Here is a 25,518-nt window from a genome sequence, read left to right as displayed (position 1 = left end):
AGAATTTAGATTTGATTCTGTTGACCGATAAAAAATTTCATCTGCCATAAAAGAGTTTTAAATTTGGTTTTATAATTTCAATCTATAATTAAAAGTAAAATGTTAGCTAGGAATGTTATATAGGAATAAGTAAAGTTTATATTGAACAGAACTATTGATCAAATGGATCAATAAAATAGAACATTAATAATATGCATGTTTTATAAAAGAAACTTAGATTACAAAAAGTTAATGTTTGTGCTCAATTTATATATAAAATAAAGTGAAAATACAAAACCGAAAAATTCAGTGCAATTTTGGGCTCTACCAGATTAGATAAATAAAGACCAGGATGGGTTTTTTTTTTTTTTTTTTAGATTGGATTTTATTTATTTAAGTTTATAACATTGGCGATTAACAATATTGCGTATTAATTGTATAATATTATGTAATTAATTTAAACTCTTTGCAAGCTAAACAACGTTTAATTTCCTAAATATGTTTTTGGTGTTCTCTATTCGAAGGAAAATTCTTAAGATTAACAAGATCGAAACATTTAGTTGAATAACAAAATGTGAACAAAAAACAACAATTAAATAATATGAATTAACTAATTTAATGCAGCTACAAATGCATATTATTTATAGGTGTTTATCGTTTATCGAGATATAAGTGTTGATTGTAATTATAATGTAAACAATTAATTTATATATATATGTGTATGTATGTATTTATATATAAATAGGATTATGTTATTTGTAATACCAGCCGCAATGCCAAATCAGGTCACAGGTCTCACATTTCTGTTTTGCCACAGATCGAAGTATAGTGGAAGGTTGTTCTTTTTATTTTGTTGTTGGTTTGTTTGATTTTTTTTTCGCCATTGAAGGTTAGGAACGTTTTGGAATTGGAATAGGAATCGATTAGTGGACTGGACCAACAAAACAATGCGAAGCAGTTAAAGTCGGTTATGTATGTGTGGGGATTATATTCGATTAAATAACTGTTGCATACAGATCGGGAATATATGTATATAGAAATTTAAATATTTATATATATATACAATATATATATATATATGTATATATATATATGATAACAACGCGTTAGTATATCGGCGAAAACTAGTTTCTTAAAAGCTAATAATTGAGATTGCAATTAGACGAGCTCCGATCTCACTCGCTTGATCAACTTATTTGCGTGCTACCATATCCAAGCCACCTTCCTCCTCCATTTTTGTCAAGAACTTGATGGCACGCTGAGAGGGTTCCGTCTGTCTAGCCATATCGATTAGGCCCAGTAGCTTCTTGATGCCAATGAAGACGCTGTGAATATTTAGAGTATATTGTATAGATGAATGTAGAACGGGTCAGTGGCATCATCGGCTTATATACATACCGTTTGCCAGCCATCTTCTTGCCAATGGCTTGCAGTTCGCCCTTGCTAAAGATGTCCGTGTCCTCGAGAACGGAGATGACATGCTCCGGACTGGATAGATTGGGCACATGCAGCACCGCCGTGAAGGCTGAAAGCATTTCCATTTCCTCCAAGACTTCACTGTAAGCAGTAGAGAATTAGTTCGAGTTTCGCTATAAGGATATGGCATTCCTTACCGTCTGCTGGAGGTGCAGAGAATGAGAAGCTTGCGTCCCTTGGGCGGCTGCTTCTTGAGCAGCACAAGCAACGCCTGAAGCGTTAGATTCGAGTATCGCGGTCCAATGGGTCCATAGTCGAGCAGACGTTCCACATTATCGACGACAATGCAGCTGAGTGTGGAGCGATAGGCATCATCGAATATCTTGCGAATGTGCAAGCATTTTGCCGACTCCGTATAGCCGACCATATCCTCCGGCGAGCAGACCTTGACAAACGGAAAATCGGACATTTTCGCTAGTTGGGCAGCTAAGGCCGTCTTTCCAGAGTTTGGAGCACCAGCAATCAGAACCGAGACAAGACCACTGGACTCGGGCGCTTTGGCCTGCTGGACATAGAGCATGCCATCCTCTAGAAGATTGCTAACGGGCTGACCCCAGTTGACGACGCCGCGTGCCAGCATATTATCGAGTATCTCTTGGGCGGTGCCGAAGGCTGGCTTAATATCATGCTCCAGCGAATGTAGGAAATCAGCACGATTCACTTTCAATTTCTCCATAGCCTCCGGATCGACGGTGACCTTGGCATCGGCCTTGATCAGCCGATTCATGGCGCTCGATTGTGCTGCTCGCACAAGACCCTCAAGCTCTGCACCGCTAAAGTTCTTGGTGAGCGCTGCGATCTCCCTGCAGTCGACATCGTCACTGATCTTGTTGAAGTCCCGCATACGTTTCGTATGTATGTTCAAGATCTGGACGCGTCCCTCTTCGTTGGGCAAACTGATCTCCATTTGGACTTCCAAGCGACCAGGACGCAGCAGCGCCTCATCGATCATGTCCCGTCGATTGGTCATGCCGATGACCAAGATATTGTTCAACTGATCCACACCATCGATTTTGGTCAGCAGCTGATTGACGACGGTGTCGTGGACACCACTATTGCCAGCCACAGAGCCACGCTGCTTGCAAATGGCATCGATCTCATCGAAGATGATAATATGCAGTCCACTATTCGGACCCAGACGCTTCTCTTCCTCTTCGGCCTCGGCGAACAGACGTCGCACATTCGCTTCCGATTCGCCCACATATTTATCCAATATCTGCGGTCCATTCACGATCTTCGGCTCACGGGCGTTCAGCATGGTTCCAATTTGACGAGCCATCAGGGTTTTGCCCGTACCAGGTGGGCCATAGAGCAAGATGCCTTTTACATGCTTGCAGCCCAGCTGCTCGACCAGTTCGGGTGGAAAGACACGCGAGGCAAACGCACGACGAAAGATAGCATTGAACTCATTGTCCAAGCCGCCGATGCCCATTTTGCCAAAGTCCCAATCGGGATTGATAATGGATTGGCGCACCACCTTGCCCTTCGATTTGCCCTGCAGATTGAGGGAGCTATTCTCTGCCTTCTCGAACTGCACCACCGTGTTGCCCAAGATCCGACCGAAACGGACGTTGCGCATCGCTGGCTCCTTGCCCTCGCCCAGGCTCTTCGGATCGATGGCCTCCAGCACCTTGACGGCCAGGCCGAGTAGCTTCTTGTCCTTGAAATTGAAGACCAACGATTGGCCAACAGTCAAGGCCATGCCAGCGAATTGCATGATGAACTCCTTGGCCATCTCATCTGAGTCATACGGCTCCTGTGAAACGCTGCGGGGGAAATTTAAATTGAAATTGAAGGACGGTTCCATTTTATAAATAAATATATCATGAAATCATCATCAGGAATGAGCAGGAACTAATGAAACTTATTACGCAAGTCTTCTCAGAAACCAATTTTGGCCATACTTACAGCTGGGAAGTAATGAAACAATATTTTAACTTTACCTCCTGGTTACCTAGCCTTAGTTTTGTCTCTATAACTAACATCAATTTGTTTAAGGTAACCTTACTTTTAGCTATTAGTAGGTACTAAATTTATATAATTATATCTAATACTGGTACTGGTAGAAATCAGATTTGAATAATTGGTCGAACCTCATATGTATATCTGTTATATAACAAACAAATTAAGCTATATTTTCACATTTTGCACACTTACGTCTTCTTTTGGAGAAAATCGGTTTCAAAGGATACAGATGTTATGACATCGGAGTTTGCATCGAAGCGATAGGGGCGCACATCCAGCTCCTGATTGATGGAGAGCATCGCCCACTTGCGCTGCACGAGAGAGAAGCCTACATATCCTCTGGGCACTTCCATTGTCTTCTCCAATGCGAATATAAAATGTTGACCCGGTGCGGGTGAAATATCTGCATACCTGAAGAATAGTGAGATATATATGCATAAATAAATAAATATAAATATATCGTGATGTTTCCCCTTTAATGGGACACATACTTCACATCATCTGGAAAATCGGCCACATTGACAATCGCTCGATTAGTGAGGGACAATTCGTCCGTGGGACACTTCGTAGCCTTCAAACGCTGCAAATTTGTTATGTTTATATAAGAAATAGAAGAGATTATATATATATAGCACACAACTCACATAAGACATTTTTGCTGCCTGGTTATGTGGTGAGGGTTGTTTCTTGTTTACAGTCTCAGCCCAAGCTTGAATATAATTCTTATTGATTCCTCAAGTTTTTCAATTTCCCAATTTAAAGCTTATATCGGGCTTTACCTATTAGACACAATTTTAATTTATTTCAATGTTCACCACTTCCTTGTATTTTGATTATGCTGCATTGCTTTCTGCTGCACATTAAGTTTGCACCAATTTTATTTCATTGATTTCTTCACAAAATTTTGCTGCGCAGCTTAAATAATGCGCGCACGCACCTGCCAACGAATTTAAATATAATGAAACCGGTTGGCAGGCCTAACAGCTGTTTAACAGGCTTTGCAGCTGTCACTGTTAAGAGACAATATATGCACACTGTTAAAAGACCATGATCACTAACACCACTGACCAGACAACACATAGACTAGACAACTAGCACGATTGAGTGATAGTAGGTTATGCAAAGCGAACAGCTGTTTTAACAGCGTGACGTCATTATTTCAGAAAATGTTGGGCGCGCATTTGAATTTGTATGAAAATCAAGCAATTTCGACACTGTTATTTGTTTTAAAACTAGTTGATTAAATAAAATGAGCTGGGCGGCTAATCACAAGTGCTACATAGATTCAACAATCTGACAATATAAGGGTTATTGCTAATTTGCTGTTTCCTGGGCATATATTGATCACCCAATCCTTTCATCACGTTTACTTTCGCGGAGAATGGCTTTAGCTTTATAATATTAGAGCTTGTTTTTAAATCTAAACTACTAAACCCCTACTAAGCATTATGCATTTCCCATCAGTCCGCATCATCATATGTACTAATGTCAGTCATTATATTACGAACCTGGCCATAGATGATACGCAGCATTGTTAGCTTCTGTCAAGGTTTCTGGAGTTGATGCAGGCTGATAATATGTTTCCTTAGGCTTCACTACTTATAATCAAACAAATTGGATACTTTGGACATATCTTTGCTGCTTTCGGGAGGCCTCTCAGCTAATTTCATTATATGCTTAGTTTCCTTATTCTAGAGTAATAAAATTAGTGCTTGATAATTTTTAAGGTTTTTAATATTGTCAATATTTACTTATATATACATACTTAATTTTAGTTGTTTTGGGCCATTTGGCGGATCTCTGCTGAAGTGCCCGCAAAACTACTGCCGGGATAACAGAGCATAACCTGAAAATGTGACGTCACAACAGAGCTGTTAGTTAACATTAAAATAATAGAACAGCGCTTTGCGTAACAACTGTTCTGTTAACAATCGTTATTGCCACTGCAGACGTCGAACGTTGTGGACGGGTCGTAACGGAACGTGAACGCTTTCCATCTGTCGTGCTTATCGTAAAAATTTTTTTGTTATTGTTTTTATTGTTAAGTGATTTTATAAGTATTGTAATCTATGCGAGTTTGTTATGCAAAAATTAAAAAAGGTATTCGCTGAAAAGTCTCTTGTGTCTGCTATTTGCCGGACGAAAAAAAGACCGCCAATTTAAGCGGTATTTGAAAACAAAACAAGAAGTTCGCCGCAGCTACAAGTGCATATTAACAACAACAACAACAACAACACAACAATATTTAGAAAGAAGCCAGCAAAGCAACAGCGACAACAGCGCTGACTACCTGTTGTTGTTGCAATCGCTGTTGTTGACCAGAGTGGAACAGCAATAAAAATGAAGCCGGCTGTGAGCGTTAGGCACATTGGTCGTTGTCTTCTATTGGTAACATTTTGCGCCCTCGCCTGGACATTCAATTTGGAGCAACGGCAGCCGCTAATCAAGTACGGCCATCCACATTCATATTTTGGCTACTCGTTGGCCACGCACACAATCGGCGAAATCAAATCGTCCAACAAGACAAAATGGTAAGTCAGAATCCAAACTTTTCTGCACATGAGCAGAGATCGACACAAACAACGCCGATCTGCCTTTGTTAACAGACTTCTGGCTACTAATTACGTTAGTTGTCTGCTGTCATAGTAAACATGGCTAAGTTCGCGCACTGCACTTACGTGAATAAATCATTACACTTTTATAACGAATTCGTGACGTAGGAGGCGTGACATTGGAATTTATTGATAAATGCATTTTCAAGCTAGTAACAAAATAAAAATTCAATTTCAATTGATCTCGCTAAAAGCTCTATCTATCTCTATCTCTTTCCGAAATTAAAGAATAAATTTTGGTACATTTTTGTGTATATTGTAATATATTATATTAAAGCCTTTATGATGGATCTGCTGTGCTAGAGCCTTGAAATTTTTGTTCCAAATGAATTACTATAAAGTATATATATAATCATAAATGTATTTAGTCGGGTAGATAGTAAACTTTTCGTTTTGTTTACCTTAATTAACTGATATTGATTATTAGTAATAACAAAGACGACAAAAAACAGAAACGTGTTTGGCTTTTTTTTGCATTTGCCATTTTTTTTTTTCATCTTATTTTCGCTGTTGTTGTTGTTAATGTACGAAACTTGTTTCAATATTTAGTTAATAGTCGCAGTTGCTGTTCGATTACCATATAATACAATAAAAATGAATATTGATTATTTATAAAGATGATGCTATGATGATATGCAAACACACACACACACACACACACACACATACACATTGCCACATCTCTCACATGAAGGTTTTGATCTAGCATGTGTTTTCCATTAGCATTTCGCTGTCCATTTAGTTGATATCGTTGAGCAAATTGAATACATCTGCAAACAAATTTGAAGAGCCTACTACTACTACCAGAGAAAGTTATCAAAAATGAATATCATCGATTATTCAATGTTCGTTTTTTAAGTATTCTTATTTTTCGGTTCAAAGGCATATAGAGATAGAAATATGCCAAGGACAAAGCGTTAAATTGATATGAGATCAAAAATTTCTTTGATTTTGAAGCTGGAGAGAAAGGTAGTGAGAGAGTGTGTGTGAGAGAGAGAGAGAGATACAGAGTAATTGAGATTGAAAGAGAAGCAGAAATAGAGATAGTAAACTAATGACTTCGTTGCTATAATTTAATAATTATACTATTATAATTATTATAACCTTTAATTTGATTTGTAGGGATTATGTTTCGTATCTTTAGAAGAACTCCATAAATATCTTAATAAATACCTTTATAAATCGGATTTCCGAAATGCGAATGATTCACAGTAAATACAAACATATTTTTTTTCCCGGAAAAATATGTTTGATTATCTCTATTTGAGCGCCCCTTTTTACAAATCAAATATTCGAATATATTTAATCATCTGTGTGCATGTGTGTGTATTTAGGCCCTTTTCTGATAAGATATTGTGTGCATTTACAATATTTACTTGGCAAGATATTCTCAACAATATGTTTCCTGGTGTAGCATTAATTTAATACAGTAAACTTTATTTTTTATTATTATATTATATAAAACATTTTTATTTTATTATACTTATACCCTGTAATTAAAAGTTGTCACTTGTGTCTAGTTTGAATGTGGTGGAGAAATAGGAGGCGAAAGATAAATAAGAATGGGGATGAGGAAGAGCGGAGAAAGAAAAGAAGACGAAGAACAGAATGAAGGAGCGGCTAAGTAATATCGTTCTTATTGTCTTTTATCGATAAATATCTTAAAATATTCCGTATATGTAAAGTCATAAAAACAATCACTTAGGGTATCTCCTCGTCATTCACATCTCTTCTCTGTATCAATTTCCGCTGTTTTTGCGTGCGTATTTATTGATAACACGAATATACACATACATAGTATTAATATATAAAGATTTATGTATTGACATTATTATATTGAGGGTCACAGGAAGACGCGCAGATACCTTCAAGTAAATGCAGTTGTAAAAATATTTAGATTATAAATATATATTACACACATATATATAGAGAGAGATATTGACCTATATATTATTAATTTATTATAATAAAACATAGTATAAATATATAATATATATATATATTGAGGGTCACAGGAAGAGTCACAGATACCTTCAAGTAACTGCAGTTGTAAAAATATTTAGATTATAAATATATATTACACACATATATATAGAGAGAGATATTGACCTATATATTATTATTTTATTATAATTTTCTTAGTAGATTTGCATGAAACGGATATTTAATAATTCGCTATGCCGTATATAGACATCTGTTATATGCTTCGCTCATTATGGATTATCAAGTGTTTAATCATCATGTTAAAACTAATGTTAATCATGATTGTAAGGTGCTCAACAGCAATTGCCGATACAAATGGCAAACGCAACAGCAACAACAACAACAACAACTAACCGAATAACTGTTTGTGGCAACAGCTTTGTCTGTCTTTGTGTCCCGCGTCTCCATGTCTTCCTCTATCCAACCCTCGTTCGCAATCCTCACGCCAAAGTCGGCAGACAAGTCGGAGCCAATCGCAATGCCAATAAAATGACAAAACATCACAGACATCAGAAACATGTAGCCATCCACTTGCCATAGAACGAATTTTCGATACGCTAACAAGACACTAAATCAATGCTAAATTTGAAGTCCCCATTCCGCTCGAAGTTAACTTCATAAGCCTACCAATGCTTCTCAAGCATCTGTTTTCCTCTCTCTCTCTCTCTCTCTCTCTCAATGTCCTGACTGTTTTCTATGTCAGATTTGTAAGCATTGGCACTGTCTCCCTCTCTGTCTGTCTTCCGCTGTTTGTCCTTTTCTCTTTATGCCATATACTTAAACGTTTCAGAAATAGATATATTTTATATCTTTCTCGATCCGGTTAAAATTTATATCAAGTCTTAAACTTGATCAGGATTTATCAGCCCACTAATATGCTCGATTGTATGTGAGTGTAATTGAAAATGGAAAATCAATGCAAAAGTATGATAGGGGCTTGGGTGCGGTGCTGGCTGAAGACAATCCAAGACGAAGACGGCCAAGCTGGCCAAGACGTCTTATGGCTTATGGAGCCATAAAAAAATGTATTACAAGAGCAATGAATCCACGTATTTCAGTTGCTGTTGTTGTTGTTGCTGTTGCTGTTGTTATGGTCGCCATTCAGTCTGGGGAAGTAACTTGCCCACTTTTGGGTGGCAGTGGGTCAAAGCAATTAGGTCGCTTCTTCATAACAGACCAAAGCTGCAAGCCCCATACGCAATTCTTTTTCCGTTGAGAACTGTCACAGTTATGGCATGGCTTAAGTTAAGGCTGAAGCCTTAAAGAGTTCACTTATGTCAAATATTTGCATAATATCATTATGATACATTCGACTCTATAGAGCAGAGAGAATATCCGAGTTGACATTTGAAGAGGGAAAAGTAAAATGAAAAATCATCAAAATAGACTTTCCCAAGATCGATTTAGTCTTAGCTAAAGGATCTCGAGTCTGAAAAGCATATTTGAATGGTTCGTGGAGAAAACGTTTGTGAAAACTTTTTGTAATTTTCGTCGTTTGGAATTTCGCAAGTGAAAAGAAAAGGCGAAAAATTGAAACCTTTCGCCTGACACACTTTGGAATTGGCAAAAGCATTTAGCACTCGTTGTTGCTGGGATTTAAAGGTGTCTATAGAAGCAAATATCTGGGCAATTTATTTGTGGTGGCTCAACACATGTTCCATTCGGCTGCCGGTCGTGCATTTATGATTAGGCAGTTGGGCCCGCTCGCTCTGTCTGATTGCATTTGTCATGCGGCTCACACACGGCAGCGACAACAATAACTAAAATGAATGCCATAAAGCCGCGATGTGACAGCTTTTGGCCATGATCAAGGCTAAGCTCATAAGAGCAGCAAGAGAAAAACAGGCTGCAGCGGGCTAATTGAGGCAAGCCGAAGAGGAAATGCTCTAATTAACAGCGACCACTGCAAGTCATCCACACGAAATCGGCTTATAGGATATGCGGAAGAGCAAAAGTAAAAATAGCCAATACATATATGCTATATATATATATATATATGTATGTGTGTATTACAACAATATTATTTACATTTGAAGACCCATATTTGGTATTTAATGACCTCTTCAAAATTTCCTTCACTTAAGCAAACATTCTTGAGCCCGGAAAACTCTCGACTCTTGTTGGCAAATATCGGCTATATGTGTCTTGCGATTAACACACTGTTAGCTTACCCTCTTTTTGGCAGTGTATCTCTAGAATATCTGTATGTATGTATTTACATACGTGTGAGAGGCAAAATCCCCAAAAGTCCAATAAAACGAAACCTCAAAAGGCGACCGCCGGCAATCAAAAAGCCATTCACACGTTCATTCAAAAGTCAAAGTTCCGACGAAATTTAGTGCTCGAGTGTAACTCCAAAATCTGCCTGCCCGTTGTCCGTCCCAAGTCTCAATTCCAATTCCAGTTCCAGTTCCTTTTTCATGTGCACTGAGTGCATTTAGCTTTCTGTTCGGCTGGCAAACGGATGTCAGGTACGTCATGTTTTTGTCCGTCTCGATTGTCAGTCCGTTTGTACGTCTGTCCGTCAATCCGTCAGTCCGTTGTCCACTTGAACGTGCGCTTCACGCGATCTGTGCGGTCGAGCATAGAATGGACCCAGGTAGCATAAGTTTCTTACAATTGCAATGGTCACGCGTGCGCAACGTGTAAAAGAGTTCAAGCTCTACATTCCATGGGTTTTTTGAGAGCTTTTTTATGCAGGCTAACCATTGTGAAACACGTTACTCAATAGATATGCAACAACCAAGTACTGACCTCTAATAAGGACTCTATATTTATAGATATGTCTTTTAGAAGCAAGCTTTTAGATAGTCTACAATCAAGCTTTCACTGTCCATAGGCAATAATTTGACTAAAACTGTAAATATCGCTAGCTTTTTATAAGCTTTTGCGGATACGAAAATCCTAAAAACAATCCTTACCTTTGGAATGAACGAAAAGAGTTAAGTATGCTCAGCGTAGCCTCGTGATTCACGGGTCTACATAGGGGCGAAAAGTGCGAAAGTGATAATTACGAGAAATACGTGATTCTTATTTACATTTGCTGTCAAGTTGTAAAAAGCCAAAAGCTCGATTTGGCATTTATTGCACCTTCAATGAGCGTGTCTCATGCGGAACTCTGCGATTGCGAGGGGCGAGGTCAGGCCCTCCGAAGAGGCTCTGTTTCGCTGAAATTGAGTTAGACTACTTTATTTTTGTTTCTTTATTTAATACTTTTATTTACTTCTTTTTATACCCTGAACCCATTGAAAATGGGAAATCAGGGTATAATGGTTTTGTTAAAATGTATGTAACAGGCAGAAGGAGGCGTGGCAGACCCCACAAAGTATATATATTCTTGATCAGGGCGACGAGCTGAGTTGATTTAGCCCTGTCCGTCTGTCTGTCCGTCCGTCCGTCTGTCCGTATGTTTGAACGCGTCGATTTCAGAAGATACAAGAGCTAGAGACTTCAACTTTTTTTTAAAATGTCCGTATATATCACGCGGATATCGAGTTTACCACTAAAAAACGATAACTCATTCCGATACTTTTTTATCGATAAAAACCTTATCGAAGATCACTAAAAAAATTGTATCTCCTACATCTTTCAAGCTAGAGTCTCCAAATTTAAAATGTATATTAAGACGCATGTCATACAATTTCGGTTTTTGTTAAAATTTACCCCCTACCCCCAAATCCACCCCCTCACCCTAATCTTTGTAAAAGTCGTATATCAAATACTAGAGACTTGTACTTCGGTATACACATACATTTAAACAATATGAATACGTTCTGAAAGTTTCATTACGATCGTACGTCTAGAAATTAAATTATTCAACAAATAAGTTCTCCTAATATTGCCAACACTGCAGCGCAACCCAAGCGCAATCGCCTGTACATATATGTGAGTGTGTGTGTGCGTGTATTTGTTTGTATGAGTGCGTGTGTGGGTGCTAATTATTATTGAAATATCAGTTGCTTGTAGGGTTCAGGGGATCTCGTAGTCGAGCAGTCTCGACTAGAGCTTTCTTACTTGTTTTTTTTGGTTTTACTGTAGTTTCGTGTCGCCAATTTGCTTTGTTAATGAGCTGTGTGTATCGCTCGCATTGCAAATAAACAAATGCAAATTGTGTTCAGGTAATGCCGACAATTCTTGTTCGATAGCCCCTCTGGAGAAAAGGTTGACGGCACCTTTGGCTTGTATTCAAGGAGACATTTGCTTAGCTCTTGCAGGCTGTCATTAGTATTAGTTTGGATCGATAAATATCGATCTGCAGAGGGGAAGTACTCAAGCCTGAAAATGCTCAAGATGAATCAAGAATCAAGAATCACCAAGAGCTTAAAGCTAACTTCTCAATTATCGGCTAAGCCATGCCAGGTTCTAGGGTATCTGGCATTCTATTCAGGCGTGCTTCGATCCCTACTTTGTTATTCAATTGTTTAAGATTGTTGAGTAATAGAAATACAAACACAAATACGTACGGGATTCCACGTGTCGCTGTCGACGCTCCATATGGAATCTTATGGCTCGTAATTTTTCAACTATTATTTTTCTTCTCTATATATATTATTATTTGTGTTGTTGTTGGTGTTGTTGTTATTGCTGTGCACACCTTTAGTGCAAATATGTATTTGTAAACAAATCAACGTAAATATGTTCAAAATGTGATTCACATTACGCACGAAAAGCATTTGACGAACGTTTTAGCCAGGGCAGGGAACTACGCTGCCAGACAGAGAATCTTATCTAGTTCGTAGTTCCCCATAATTAGCATACATAACTCTTGGGGCTTGCTTAAGATATGCTGTTGGGACAGTTTTTCGAAAAAGACTCGTAAAAAATGTATCCACAAATGCGTGGCTCAGTGTGTGTGTGTGTGTGTGTCAAACGGGCTAAGCTTTGATACCCTGTAAACCATAAAGAAGACGTGTTTAAGTGAGGAGAGTATTTGAAATGCAGTAAGGAATAGATATAGATATCTTCGTGTAATTTGAATTGAAGTGAGCTGACTTCACTGAAAAAATACAAGATTTTTAAATATAATGAATATCTATTGAAAATATTTATTCGAATTGATTACAGAGACAGGGTATTGGACTAGTCGTGCACACTCGCTTTGTTATCGCCTTTTGGCTGAATGTGTGCCCTGTCGGACATATGTTGTATTTTTTTTGTTCTCTTTCTTATATTTTGGTTGGCTCTATCTAATAGTTCTGTTGGGTTCTATGCTCGGAAAGTGCGCCAAAATATTTCGGCGAAAATGAGGTCAACAGACGCCAGAGAGTCGGAGCGAGGGCTGAATGCTGAGCAGGGGCGGTAGGGGGAGGGGGCATTGAGCCGGCGGAGCAGGGGAAGTAAGGTTGGGCGCTACGAGTGGGGCACTTAATGGTTATTGTTGTTGTTGTAACTGAGGCCTAGCTGGCCTCCGATAGAATACGTCCATACGCATTCGTATTCGCATTCGTATTAGTGCTTCGTGCCACATGCAAAATAGTTTTTTCGTTCTCTTCTTGTTTCTAGTTTTTTTTTTTTCTCCTCTTTTTAATTTACTTCTTGTTCTTGTTTTGGCTTTTGGCGGGTCGAAAGACATAAACAAATGAGATATACGACACACGCATTAAAGCGGAAAAGAAAGAAATAACGTATACGAGAGCTAGACAAGGAAATGCCCAGACAAACATTTGGCAGATATCTATTATGCGCAATACTGCAGTGAAACATGGTCTATGATGTACCATAGCGAGCATAGGGTATTGGGAAGTTGTCAGAGATGTCAGGAAGCTAATAAGATTATATCAAATACTTTAGATCAGAAATGATGAAATCAAAGATCTGAATGGACTTCTACTAAAATGCAAGTTTAGATATAGAATGTTTATATAATATTGATACACTGATATGCATATATTTATATAGATATATATAATAGTTTGCTATACGTATACATAGTTTAAATGTGCATACATATATAAAATATAATTATTTAAATAGTTAAATTCTTGTTTCTACTTTCTTGTCTTTGTAATTCTCAACGAGTTCCAGTCAAAGACTCCAATTGTTGTCCGCCTTGGGCAAGTTGCACTGTGGCACATGCCACATGCCCCATAAACATGCGTGAAAATTCAATTGATTTTTGTTGCGTGAGGGGGCGTGGTAGGCGGTCGTTTGGGTGCGACTGGAAAAAAGGAGGCGGTCGTATTTATAGCGCTAGAAAAATTGCTCGTTTTTTTTTTTTCAATTTTTGACTCGCAAGTTGAACGGGGCGAACTATAATGCTGTTCTCACTGTCTATATATGTATATATATATATGTGTGTATGCATGTGTGTGTGTGTGTGTGGTGTGGGAAAACGTTTTGTGGAGTCAGCTAATACTGGCAAGTGTTGCAAAGCGATTACAAACTTGCCTAGCAGCTGTCGAGTGCTGAATGTATCTGAAAGATACAGCATGGGGGAAATGCCCAAAGATTGCGAGATGCTTCATGGCTCGGCGAGCGGCAGGTAAGCCAAAGGTAAGGGGGGCGGTGCTTAGTGGTTGGGGGGGTGTGGCACTTGTATGCACTAATGAGACTCGGCTCCAAGTGCTGCTCTCCAATGCAATCAAGCACAGTGAAGGAGAGGAAGCGAGAGAGAGAGAGAGAGAGAGAGAGAGAGAGAGAGAGAGTGAGTGAGAGAGACAGAGGGAAGGAGATGGAGGTAAAGCTCATGAGTACTTACAGCTAGAGTGGGCGGACAGTTGAGGGGAGGCGGTAGCCGGGCCAGAGGTGGAGTCTGAAGGGGTTAGCATGTGGGTGTTATGATTTATTGCCAATTGCGATGAGGCCGCTGTCAGCTGAGGTTGAAGTTTGTAGCATCAACAGCATGCAACAACAATAACAACAATAAGCAACTACAACAACAACAGCAACTGAAGCAGCAGCAACAGCAACAGCCAACGAGTGCCCCATTCATCAGCGTTCGTTGAGCGCGTGTGGGCATTGCCTCTCAAAGATCGTCCCCTCAACCTTCGCCCATCACCGATCCTCCTCGTGCCCCTTGCCAAATCAAAGCTCTGTCACGTTGTGGCCCACGCAATCAATTCGCTGCGATTGTCGTCAGGAAGCGTCGGCGCAACAATCTTTCAACTGCTGCCGCTTCGCCTGCCCACACAGCCCGAGATGCGAAGAAGAGGCGAAGAAAACACGAAGGAGAAAATAGGAAACAGAAAAAAAAATCCGAAATTATATATCGATAAATCAATAAGCGAAAATGCAACCGTGGCTGCTGTTACGGCTAATCTCAGGGCCTGACAAATTGTCCGCAGGCTAGGCAGAAAATGAACAGAGCTATGCAGAGCTGCTCGACTAGCAAATACTCAGTCAATCGGATTATCAATCAATCAATCACGTTTCTGCTCAATCAAATATTTAGTCAGTCGCTCTATCAATTAAAGCACTATCTACATATGCATGTCCTCCTCTTCTCTATGTTTGTCTGTACTTAATCAGTCAATCACAATTTCTATTTGTCCATCCACTACTTTTTTAGTCTACCTATCGGCTACTCAGCCCCTCGTTTAGGCGTGCAGGGTATTCACTGGCTGTGTGCCCGAGACACACCCAAAAATCAAGAGTTGCATGCGAAAGCGCAGACAGCAGGCAAAAGGCAAATGGGAAATGGGAACCAGTTCACACAAACTCATCTCATCGCACGCAGCATCCAACATTTTGCGCCCATGGGCTTTAGCCCTCGCATTGTTCAGATTTATGAAGCAAATCGCTCATACACAGGCCCAGCCAGACGCAGCCCGCCCCCCCTAGTAGCCGCCTCTACCGCTCCATCGATTGGGGTTCTTGTAGCTGCGCCTCGAGGCGTTCGAATTTGTGCGAATGAAACTCGTTACCAAAACCAAAATCCACGACACTCGACAGATCTCTCTGTCCATGTGCGTGTGTTTGTGTGTGTGTGTGTGTGCGCCACAGATCGATGCTGTTGCCAATATGAAAGCCAGGTTCTCAGCTGTACCCTGGCACCACTCTGCCCTACTCTAGCCAACATTAGCCTACCTCTTTGCCGCCTTTTGGCTGCTGTCGTAAGCTGAAACTTGGGATTTGTTGCTGTGGTTGTCTCCAGCTTCTATCTTTCAGCTTTCAGCTTACAGCCTTGGTCATAGGCTCTTGTGTTAGCTGACTTCTTGTTGTTGGCTGTTGGCTGTTGTTGGTAGTTGGTTGTTTGCTTGAATCCGGATCGTGTTGGCTTGACTTGGCCTGGCCTGGCCGGGCCTGGCCGGGCCGGGACGAGACGGGCCGGGACGAGCCGGCCGGGCATGCTGGCCGTGCTGTCTGACTCTTTTCTAATGAAAATTGACGCCGTGTTGGTAATTTAAGTTGTTTTCGGTTTTTTCGGTTTGGGTTTTCTGTTATTCTACCTCTTCTTTAGCATCGGCTTCGGCCGCGGCTGCGCGTCTCCCCCTTGAGCTCCTCCAGCTCCTTGCTCTAGCCGCAATCGAACTATTTTGCCTTTGCGAGCACATTGCGTGAGATCTCTGGGCATCGTCTGAAGTCTCTTCTTCTATGTTTTTGCTATTCCAATTGCCATTGCGACCGCATTTCTGCGCAGCAAGAGAGATGAAGAGAGACGAGTAGAAGAGTATCGAAATGCGTAGACTCTCTCTCCCTCTCTCTCACTCTACAACAACTTTTATAGATTTGTTTTCTATAGATGCTGTTGATGTGAAGAGCGAGCTAAGCTTCGCTTTCTTTATATGATCATGTATTTATTTACGCCTCTCTCTGCGCTTCTCAGTTATTATCAAAGGAAGACTTTGATTTCAGTTTGACAAAATGAGCATATGCCAACATTTAAACTTGAATCAACTAATTCCAGGTTCGAGCCCCCAATTGAATCGGAATCAAAGCTCTCTAGGCTTTCACAATTGTAGCTTGTTGAGAGTTAATTCAAGTGTTTAAATTAGATTAGATTTGATGCTGCTTTCTGTTTTTGGTAACTCCATTTAATGCAGCTCAACTTTATAATCTTATTCATCATCATCATTCACGGTTTAGGTTTCCTCCCCCCGGAAACCACTTGATGCTTGGCAATTGATCCATGAGCTTAACAATGTCAGATTATTCGAAAATATAGAGAACCACTTAAAGAATCTCGCTTGTTGTTCGTATGTCCAAAAACCAAGTGTTGCTTGTAGCACAAGTAATAGCTCTCTGGGTTATTTCCATTGTTGGATTGTTTGAAAATCTGTTGCAGTACATCTGCAGCGATGCCACTTCAAGTTTCCTTCTGCTTGCTTAAGTTATTTGCTGTTTAGAGATGTTTTGGAGTTGGTTCAATTGGCAATTGCTTCCTGGGTTCGTCTGGTTCATCTACAGCCTGACCAGCGCTCTTCAATCCAGATGCCCCGTTGGCTCTTCCGCTTCTCGACTTGACGTTATTTTCGACTCTCCTGCTTCAACTTCTTTGCTTTGTTCTGGGCCATAAATTTGCCAGCTTTTGAAAGGCTCTCACAATAGAATTTCGTGTGTTTGGCGCTTTTCGAGGTGTTTTTCCTTCGTGTTTCGGTTGTATTTTGTTTTTCTTCCAAATGCACAAAATTGCTGAGTAATTTTCTCTGTGGTTTTTCCTGTTGTTCTTCGGCTACCTCCTCATTTTCACGAGCTGAAAATAATCTGCTGTAGAGCAGCAGCGACAAGCGCAACAGCTTCACATGCAACTGTGAGATTTTTCGTGGCTCGTTTATTTATTATGATTATTTATTTTGTTTTACTTGAGTTCCAGTCGCTTATGTTGCCGCTGCCGCTGCCGCTGCCACAGATGTTGGCAGCTAGGTTTCTCACATCTCTCTGTGTGTGTGTGTGTGTGTGTGTGTGTCCACATGGCTTTGCTTCTCGCGGCAGATTGATTAGTTGCCTTCAAAGTTTTGTTGCTGCCTCGACTGCTTCGTGTGCTTCTTCTTGCTTTGTGTTTGCCACCAAAAGTTCAACAAACGCGTCTGCAGCTGTGCCACGCCCACTTGTGGGCAGCCGTTTACTTTTGCCGCCTTTTTCATTCATTTCTGTTTGCTTTTTGGCCGCAAACTGAGAAATGTTTTTCGATAAATGCCCGCTCGCTGCTCGCTGCTTGCCGCACATGGCACATGCCGCATGCCGCATGCCACGTGTGGCAGTCGGATTTTGGGCGTTATTTGTGCAATTGCTAGAAATCCTGTCGCGCACAGCTGCCACACCTACCACGCCCATGCAGCCACTTGCAAGTGGGTGTTGCATGCCCCAAGCCCAATTGCACTCGCAATCGCCATCGCGCCATTTACCCCATGTTGCATAGGTATATGACGAATTTTTGAACGGCGACGCTACGGGCCGTAGCCAAGCGGCTGCGTGTGGGCGCCACAAATTGACATTAAAAAAAAACTAAAAAAAAAATAAGTTTTAAACCAACTAGCTAGAGTGAAGCAGCGCGCGCGACTAGTTGAATACCCTGTAGATCATGAAAGATCCAATCAGAATACAAATTCTGATAGCTATTTAATTGCTTGGATATAAGATTTTGGATTAGCTATACAATATATATGTATATATATGTACATATGTATTTATATTTTTAGTTAGGGAGTACAAATATATCATTTTTAGCATGTTAGTAGTATTCGAGCTATGCGCAATAAAGCAAGTCTAAAAGTCAATGTTAGTTAGTATGAAAGGTTATCGATAAGTAATCGAAATGAAAGAAATTTATTTGACTATCGACTGACAAAAGTTATCAATAGATATCATCTCACATATAAGTCTGTAAATATATAAATATATGATTGTTAAAACTCATTTTAATCAGCCAAAAACAAACTACCCCCAAAGTATGTACTATATAGGGTATGGCATCGAGGCTCGCTCTAGCAACATGGCCAAAGGCGCTGGCGACACAGCTCTTGATAAGAATTGAGCTCCAAACACACACACACACACAGACAACCAACCAACAGGCGACATTGATGTTGACAAACTTGCGGCGCGACGCAGCAACTGCCAACAACAACAACAACAACAACAACTAGTTTTATGTAGTAGAGCTCCAGTTTATGACTTGTATTAGTCGTAGACCTGCAGCACTCTCCATACAATATCATTTCCAGACCTCTTTATCTTTCCGTTGCCCTAACTCTCTGGAGGTATATCAGCTAGGCCATATGATGGCCCAATGTTCTATGTGAACTTGGTTCTTGGCTATGCGAGCTGATTGCAACCTAGTGCAAATATTTCTTGAAGTTTTCAGGAAATGTTTCACATCACTTTACAATAGCCTATAGCATATCCTGGGTATGTCTATGAAAGAGCTACATATGTCTGATAATTAACTAGGATACAATTTTTAGCTATGCATAGGGAACTGGTTCTGGTAGCGCTAGGGTATGGCTCGTTCTACTTTTCTTCAAACCTTTGCTGTCGACTCTGGATGGAGTACGATAGCAGGCGGAGGTGCTAGCTATTTGATTGTTGCTGTGTTTTTTTCCTTTTCCTTTTTCTCTCGTGTTGTTTTTCCATTTTCCAGGTAATACCACGCCAGCAACAACTGATGGAAATGCAGTTTATCTGGCGACAAGGCAGTGTTTGTCTTTCTTGTTGCTGTTGTTGCTTTTGTTTGTCTACCATACATAATAACAACAACAACAACTACAACAGAAATATCTCCCATAGGCTCAGTTGATAAGTTCTATTTTGCTTTTGCATTTGTGAGGCGTTGCGAGCCTTTAATGGGGGGCGTTACCAAACTGGGGGCGTCAAGCATAGTAAAAGAAAAAAGATCGTGCTGTGAACTGGTTCATTTGACACGCAACGTTGCGCTTTCCTCGATTTGATTAGCCCTTTAGCTATGAATGAGCTTAAGCTTCTAATAGATATTACAATACTTCGAACTAGTTCACGAGTGGATTGTTCATGTTTATGAGCTGCGTGAATTTATTCAGTTGCTCGCTAATTAACTGTCTTGTTTGATTTTCTATTTAAGCCATTAACAAGCTCTCTTTTATGTCAACTAGTTAATTTGTCAAATCAATCGGTTAACTTGTCAAACGATCTAGTTATTTTTTTTGTTCAATATTGGGATGCCTTGTTACAATATATGAATTAATTGGCTAGGTTAGTGAACTGACTCAACTGCCTACTGTATTGCTTGAACTAGTTACAAAATGTAGAGTAGGTAGCTCATCTCTCTCTCCCTCTCTCTCTCTCTTGCGGTCACACTTTCGTTGCCTTTCTCTCTTAATTATTTTTTGTGTCGCTTTCGTAAATGTTTTACTGGCTATCAACGAGCCAATACCGAAAAGTCTCTCAGCTATTCAATAATGAACCAGCCGAAAAGCTAAGAGCCAGCATTAATAACGGTTATTAAATTTCGGCTCGCTCTTTGAGCTTACATCTAGGCAGTTCATAGACCATTCAATTAGCATAATTGCAGCGTGGAGCTGGAGGAGCTACTGTGCGCCGGCCCTCTGCTCTTCGAGTGGGTGTCGTCACACAGTCGTGGGACTCATGCATGTGCATGTGTGCATGTCTGTGTGTGTGAGTGACGCCTAGACTTGAAATTTATGAACCAGCGAGAATGCTGACATCAAAGTCGTTGACTGCCTATATTTTTCTCTCTTCAAACATACGCTGTAAACACGCTTGGAAGCGGGCATATCCATTGATGCAATGCACATTTTTGGGCAGTGTATGTTTGTGTGCGTATTATGGCCTACATAGTCATACTCTATTCATACTCCTATGGCCCACTAGTGCGCAGGTAAGCTGCGAAAGTTGCGCATGCTCTGAGAATTGTTCAGGTAGAATGGACTAGATGAGATGTTGAGTGGATTTAAATGTGTGAAAGTATACTAAATGAGAATGGATACCTTAGGCTGGAATAGGCTAGATTAGAGTATGGTAGACAATGTTAGAAGAAGACGAACGACGACAGATGACAGAAAGTAGTCTAAGGAATAGGACAGGTCTAGGGCATAATTGTCATTTAACACAAACAAGTTAACAAAATTTCAGTGTAGGGTAGTTATGTTAACGCACTAGAGTATTGGCAAAGACGATCGTAGACGGTAGCAGTCGAGAAAGCAACCAGAATAAAACAAACTACTAGACTAGATTAGACTAGAATCTGTAGTAGACTAGATTAGATTTGAGTTAGGCCAATTACCATTAAAATAAAGCAGATTCAGGTATACTAGATTACACCCATGATATATCATACAAGTGGACAAGATCTTAACTGTAGATCAACTCAAATAATATACAGTATTTCCTCTATTGTCTACAAAACGCAGAACAGAGTATTTGGCAGTTGGTTATTCGAACTGGTTTTCATCACATTTCATTTTGTTAATCATGCAACTGGAAAAGCTCGTAGGTTTTCCTCTCGCTCTCCCTCTAACTATACTTTTATGATTTCGGTGTAATTAAAAAGCAAATCACGTTTTCATTTTATGATTTTTTTTTTTTTTTTTTTTTTTTCATTTTCTGCCTTTTTCATTATTATTATTTTTTTTTTTTGTGGATTTTTCTTGTGCGTAGGCCGGGCTGCTTTTGTTTCGTTTCGGTTAGTTTCATAGCGTTTGAATGTTGTGTCGATTGGTAGTGAAAGTGAGGCTCACCCGGATATCACGGCAGAGGCGAGTGGTTCTCTCTCTCTATCTCTCTCTCTCTCTGTCTTTGAACAAAATCTGTTCACACATTTTTCATTGCTATATCCGCCCTCTCGCAGGCATAGTTTAATTAATTCTTGCATTGATCAAATCATCTGGATTTGCATGCACGAACGCATCGAATCGTAACGCATTGACTAGAAATTATGTCACATGTCGAAAAATGCGATCGATCGATCGTTCGATGCCACGCCCCGATGTATCACTTGGCCCAGGTCGCTTTATTGGCTGCTCAGCTATGCCCAATTAATTGGCAACGGTTCGTTGAGTTCTCCATTCTGGAAAATGCGACAATGGCCGAATTTTGAAGCTCTACGGAAAATAATTGTCGATCATCGAAATGGTAAAAACTCATCAACAACATAAAATGAAATGAAATGAAATGAGCTCCCCAATTTGCCAGCCTCGTTTCGGGTTTTCTTCAGCAACTGTTTTTGGCAAATTTGCGAGGCACTCTTAACGACTTCCTGAGGGCGTTCCAATTAAGATGCTTTAATGATTAACAAAACGAAACTGGTTCAGCGATGGAAACTGGCTGCTAAGCTTCAGCTCAGTGTGAAAGCGTTTCCTTCCAGTTCCACAAAGCACAAGAAACCTCGACTGGTTCAACTGGGCCAGCGGTTCGTGTTGGAAATTGTGTGGCAAGAGCAACGAATTTGAATAGTCCTAAGGCTAGGGATGAGTGCAATTTTCATTGAAATTGCGTGCACGATGAACTAGTTCTGTGAAGCAACACTTGTACTTAGATTCAGGACATTCAATCAATGAACTAGGCTTTCTATTAGCGTAGCAAGCTATAGTTCTTGCTGAGAAAGGCATATACCAAACATATTTGGTTCTGTAAGAGATTTCTTAGATAGTTACGCTTCGTGCTAGTTCCGAACTAGTTCCGAATGCTGTCGTAATTTCCACTTTAGTATTTAGTTGCTTACAAAACAAGCTAATATAATAATACGCTAAATAGCTTAATTTTATGGGAGCGGCTCGAGTGCTTTGCTCGCCTCCAACTCTGAGCACTTCAAGTGCCACAAATGACCGCCCGGACTGACTGCACCTATAGACATTTAACAAACATGTGTATCCTACATATATCCTTCAAGCAATTGCATTGCTGATCCGGTCGGTCGTGTCGGTTCCATTGATTGCCAACAATAATTAGAGCAATTGGCAAAGTACCAGCAGGAGGCGTTAGCCGTATATTTACATAGCAGCCACTGGGCTAGGCAACGCCCCCGCACACATTGGGGGCCAGAGAGGCCGTTAGGAGGTGGCTCACCCGCTGGCTGGCAATTAAAAGGCCAACAGTTTGAATGCAATTGAAAATTGAATTGAAATAAATATTACGCATACGCCATGTTTGCATCGCCAGTGCTGCTGCCGCTGCTGCTGTCGAATTGGCGCTATTAAAATTGTTTTTACGCCAAATATTGTAATTTGGCTCAAATGTTGTAATGGCAAATGGCCAGGCGCATACTTTGCGCGCATTCTTCAGAACTTGTTTTTTGGCCGCTCAAGCAGTTCCCCAACTAGAATGCTGCCTGCTGCATGCTGCGAACCTGCCAGCTGGACAGTCGAGTTTGCTGCCCACGCGCTTGACTTAACTTTAGCTTGGAGTGGATCGGTTTGGATCGGCTTCAGCTTCTGATACCCTATATCCCAATTGTGTATGTAAATGAATCTGATGGGCAGCTAGTCATAAATCATAATCACTTGGAAACTAAAAAGTGAAACAGCTCGAATTGGCAGGATCGATAAAGATTGAATTATTGGCTTATGACATGAAATCTTTACAGTTTGAAGAGAGAGAAACTTAACTTAGATTAGGTAAGTTTGCTTAGTAGCTCTGCATGGCTCAGTATCGATAAATATCGATATGCAGCACATTGTAGTGCAACAATAGTTTCTTAACTTCATCTTTGCATTATACGACATAATCGATAATTATCGATATGCCTTAGCTTGATGCAGTCCCTGTTGTCACTATTAACTTCTGCCATTTAAATGTTGCCTTGGTGGCAGTGCAGCTGCAACAGTTCTCAGGGCTGGTTGCTGCATTGTTGTTGTCAGCTAGTGCAGCCCTGGTGCAGACTTTGCTCTAATTGCCAAAGATTGCCACAATTTGCGTTCGGCTTCCGTTTCATTGGCATTTTCAACGCTTCGTACGTAAATGACGTTGATTGCCGGGGCCGCAGGCAAATCCTTGGGCCGTTGCACGTATGCGGCTCCTTGCCACATGCAGCATCATTTGCATGCATCGCTCATTGAATGTCAGCAATTTGTTGTTGTCGTTGTTGGTGCTGCTGCTGTTGAATTGCCTCAAATTGCTGCGGCTGATTCCTTTGTTGCTGCTGCACACAATAAATTCCAATCAAATTGAACTGCAAGTGAAGCTGTGGCGCGGCAACTGAGGTGGAGGCCGAGGTTGAGGCTTTATTCTCTCTCAGATTTGAGTCTTGAGCTCAGCAGCTTGACGGCTGTCCCTGGCCAATGCCACACTCAAGCCAACTCGTCTGTCATTTAGCTGCACCTGTTGCTGCATTGATTGAAAACTTGTTGTTGATGCTGCTGCTGCTGCTGTTGCAACTGGCAGCCGCGCCCCATCAGCTGTCAGCAATTTGTTGTGATCAATTTATTAAAGGAACGCTAAATCCAAGAGCCAGCCCCCGAGTCAGAGTCAGAGCTAGAGCCTAAAGTTGAAGGACGCCCTGCGCCTTGGGGGTCAGACGGAGGCCGGAGCCAGCATCACGATAATCACAGTCATCCGCTGGACCCAGCCTCATCTGCATAAATGCCAGCAATTGCTAACCGGCAACGAGCAACCAGCAACCGGCAACGGGCAACGAGCAACTGTTGCCGTGAGCGAGTTGCAGTCTGGCCTGGCTCCCCTCGCCGTGGGAGGGGGCCTCAGCCACCCAGCAAGTTCATGGAATTCGCAGCTATTGTAGCACCTTGACCAGGAATTTGTCATTGTTGTTGTTGTTGCTGCTCATGTTTAGCTGTTGCTGCAATTGCAGCTTGATGGTTTCAGCTAAGTGATTCAGCGTTTGTATACCCTAACTAGAAATGGTATATTGCTTAAGCAGGAGGAGTGTATACTTATCGTCTATATACATATATGTACGTTTATAATGCTAAAGCAGTCTGGCTTTTTTTTTGCATATGCATAATCGATATGATCGATCAATCAATCATTGTCAATTGATTGAGAATGAAACGCATTGCAGCGATTCGAACCTCACTAGCTTAGGCTCTTGGCATTCGGTCTTATGTCGCCAAAACCCGTTTCTATAATAATTAATAAAATCTTTCGAGGAACTGTGCCGCTGTCAGAGTCCAACAAGCGCTATATATAAGAAATATTCCCCAAGAAATGCCCAGTCAATGAGGCGCATACACTTAAGATTGGCTAAGCAAATGTTTTTGAAAAAAATGCAAAGTTGTCTCTCTTTTTTTTTCAAGTCACTTGGGTTAAATTCCATTTGGACAGTTTGTCTAGCATGTGAGACGTGTGATAAGGCGTTGCATCCGCACACATGCCTGTCCAGCTTCCATGAAATCTGAAAGAGCTGAGCAGCTGTTTATCTTTTATCTTATTTGTGTACCCTTTCGGAATGGGCGCAAACAGAGTTGGACTGTTTGTCGATCTTATACGAAAGCTGCTTCCATTTGCTTGGCATTAATATATATAAATATATCAATCTTTAGGCAATCTTTATAATAATATAAAGATGAAATAAGTTCATGGATAAACCCCATAGCCCTAAGCTGAGCTTTCCTACTATAGTCACTTCCATTTATTTGTTATCGATATATGTCGAGTTTAAAAGCTTTACAATAATATT

At 40.6% G+C, this 25,518-nt stretch overlaps 2 protein-coding genes across 3 annotated transcripts in view; one reads left to right on the top strand and one right to left on the bottom strand.

Moving 5' to 3' along the window:
• Positions 1–336: 336 nt before the first annotated feature.
• On the bottom strand, positions 337–4,368 carry comt (comatose). Its single transcript, XM_018109975.3, has 6 exons — positions 4,065–4,368; positions 3,912–4,000; positions 3,613–3,831; positions 1,593–3,221; positions 1,378–1,536; positions 337–1,304 (listed from the first exon to the last, which is right to left on the bottom strand). Exons 1-6 carry the CDS (start codon positions 4,071–4,073, stop codon positions 1,172–1,174), a joined length of 2,238 nt encoding a protein of 745 aa, XP_017965464.1. The 5' UTR covers positions 4,074–4,368; the 3' UTR covers positions 337–1,171.
• A 990-nt stretch (positions 4,369–5,358) lies between these two features.
• Positions 5,359–25,518, top strand: part of mew (multiple edematous wings) — a 55,356-nt gene continuing 35,196 nt past the window's right edge. For both annotated transcript variants that reach the window (XM_089264112.1, XM_089264111.1), the window contains exon 1: positions 5,359–5,951. In XM_089264112.1, the coding sequence (XP_089120238.1) occupies positions 5,761–5,951 (191 nt within the window). In that variant the 5' untranslated portion in view covers positions 5,359–5,760. The remainder of the gene's footprint in view (positions 5,952–25,518) is intronic.

This window comes from Drosophila navojoa, chromosome X (genome assembly GCF_054131105.1).
Source record: "Drosophila navojoa isolate 15081-1374.11 chromosome X, UAZ_NAV_1.0, whole genome shotgun sequence".
Lineage (NCBI taxonomy): Eukaryota > Metazoa > Arthropoda > Insecta > Diptera > Drosophilidae > Drosophila > Drosophila navojoa.
Note: the sequence above shows the minus strand (reverse complement) of the source record. Positions and strands in the feature narration are given on the sequence as shown.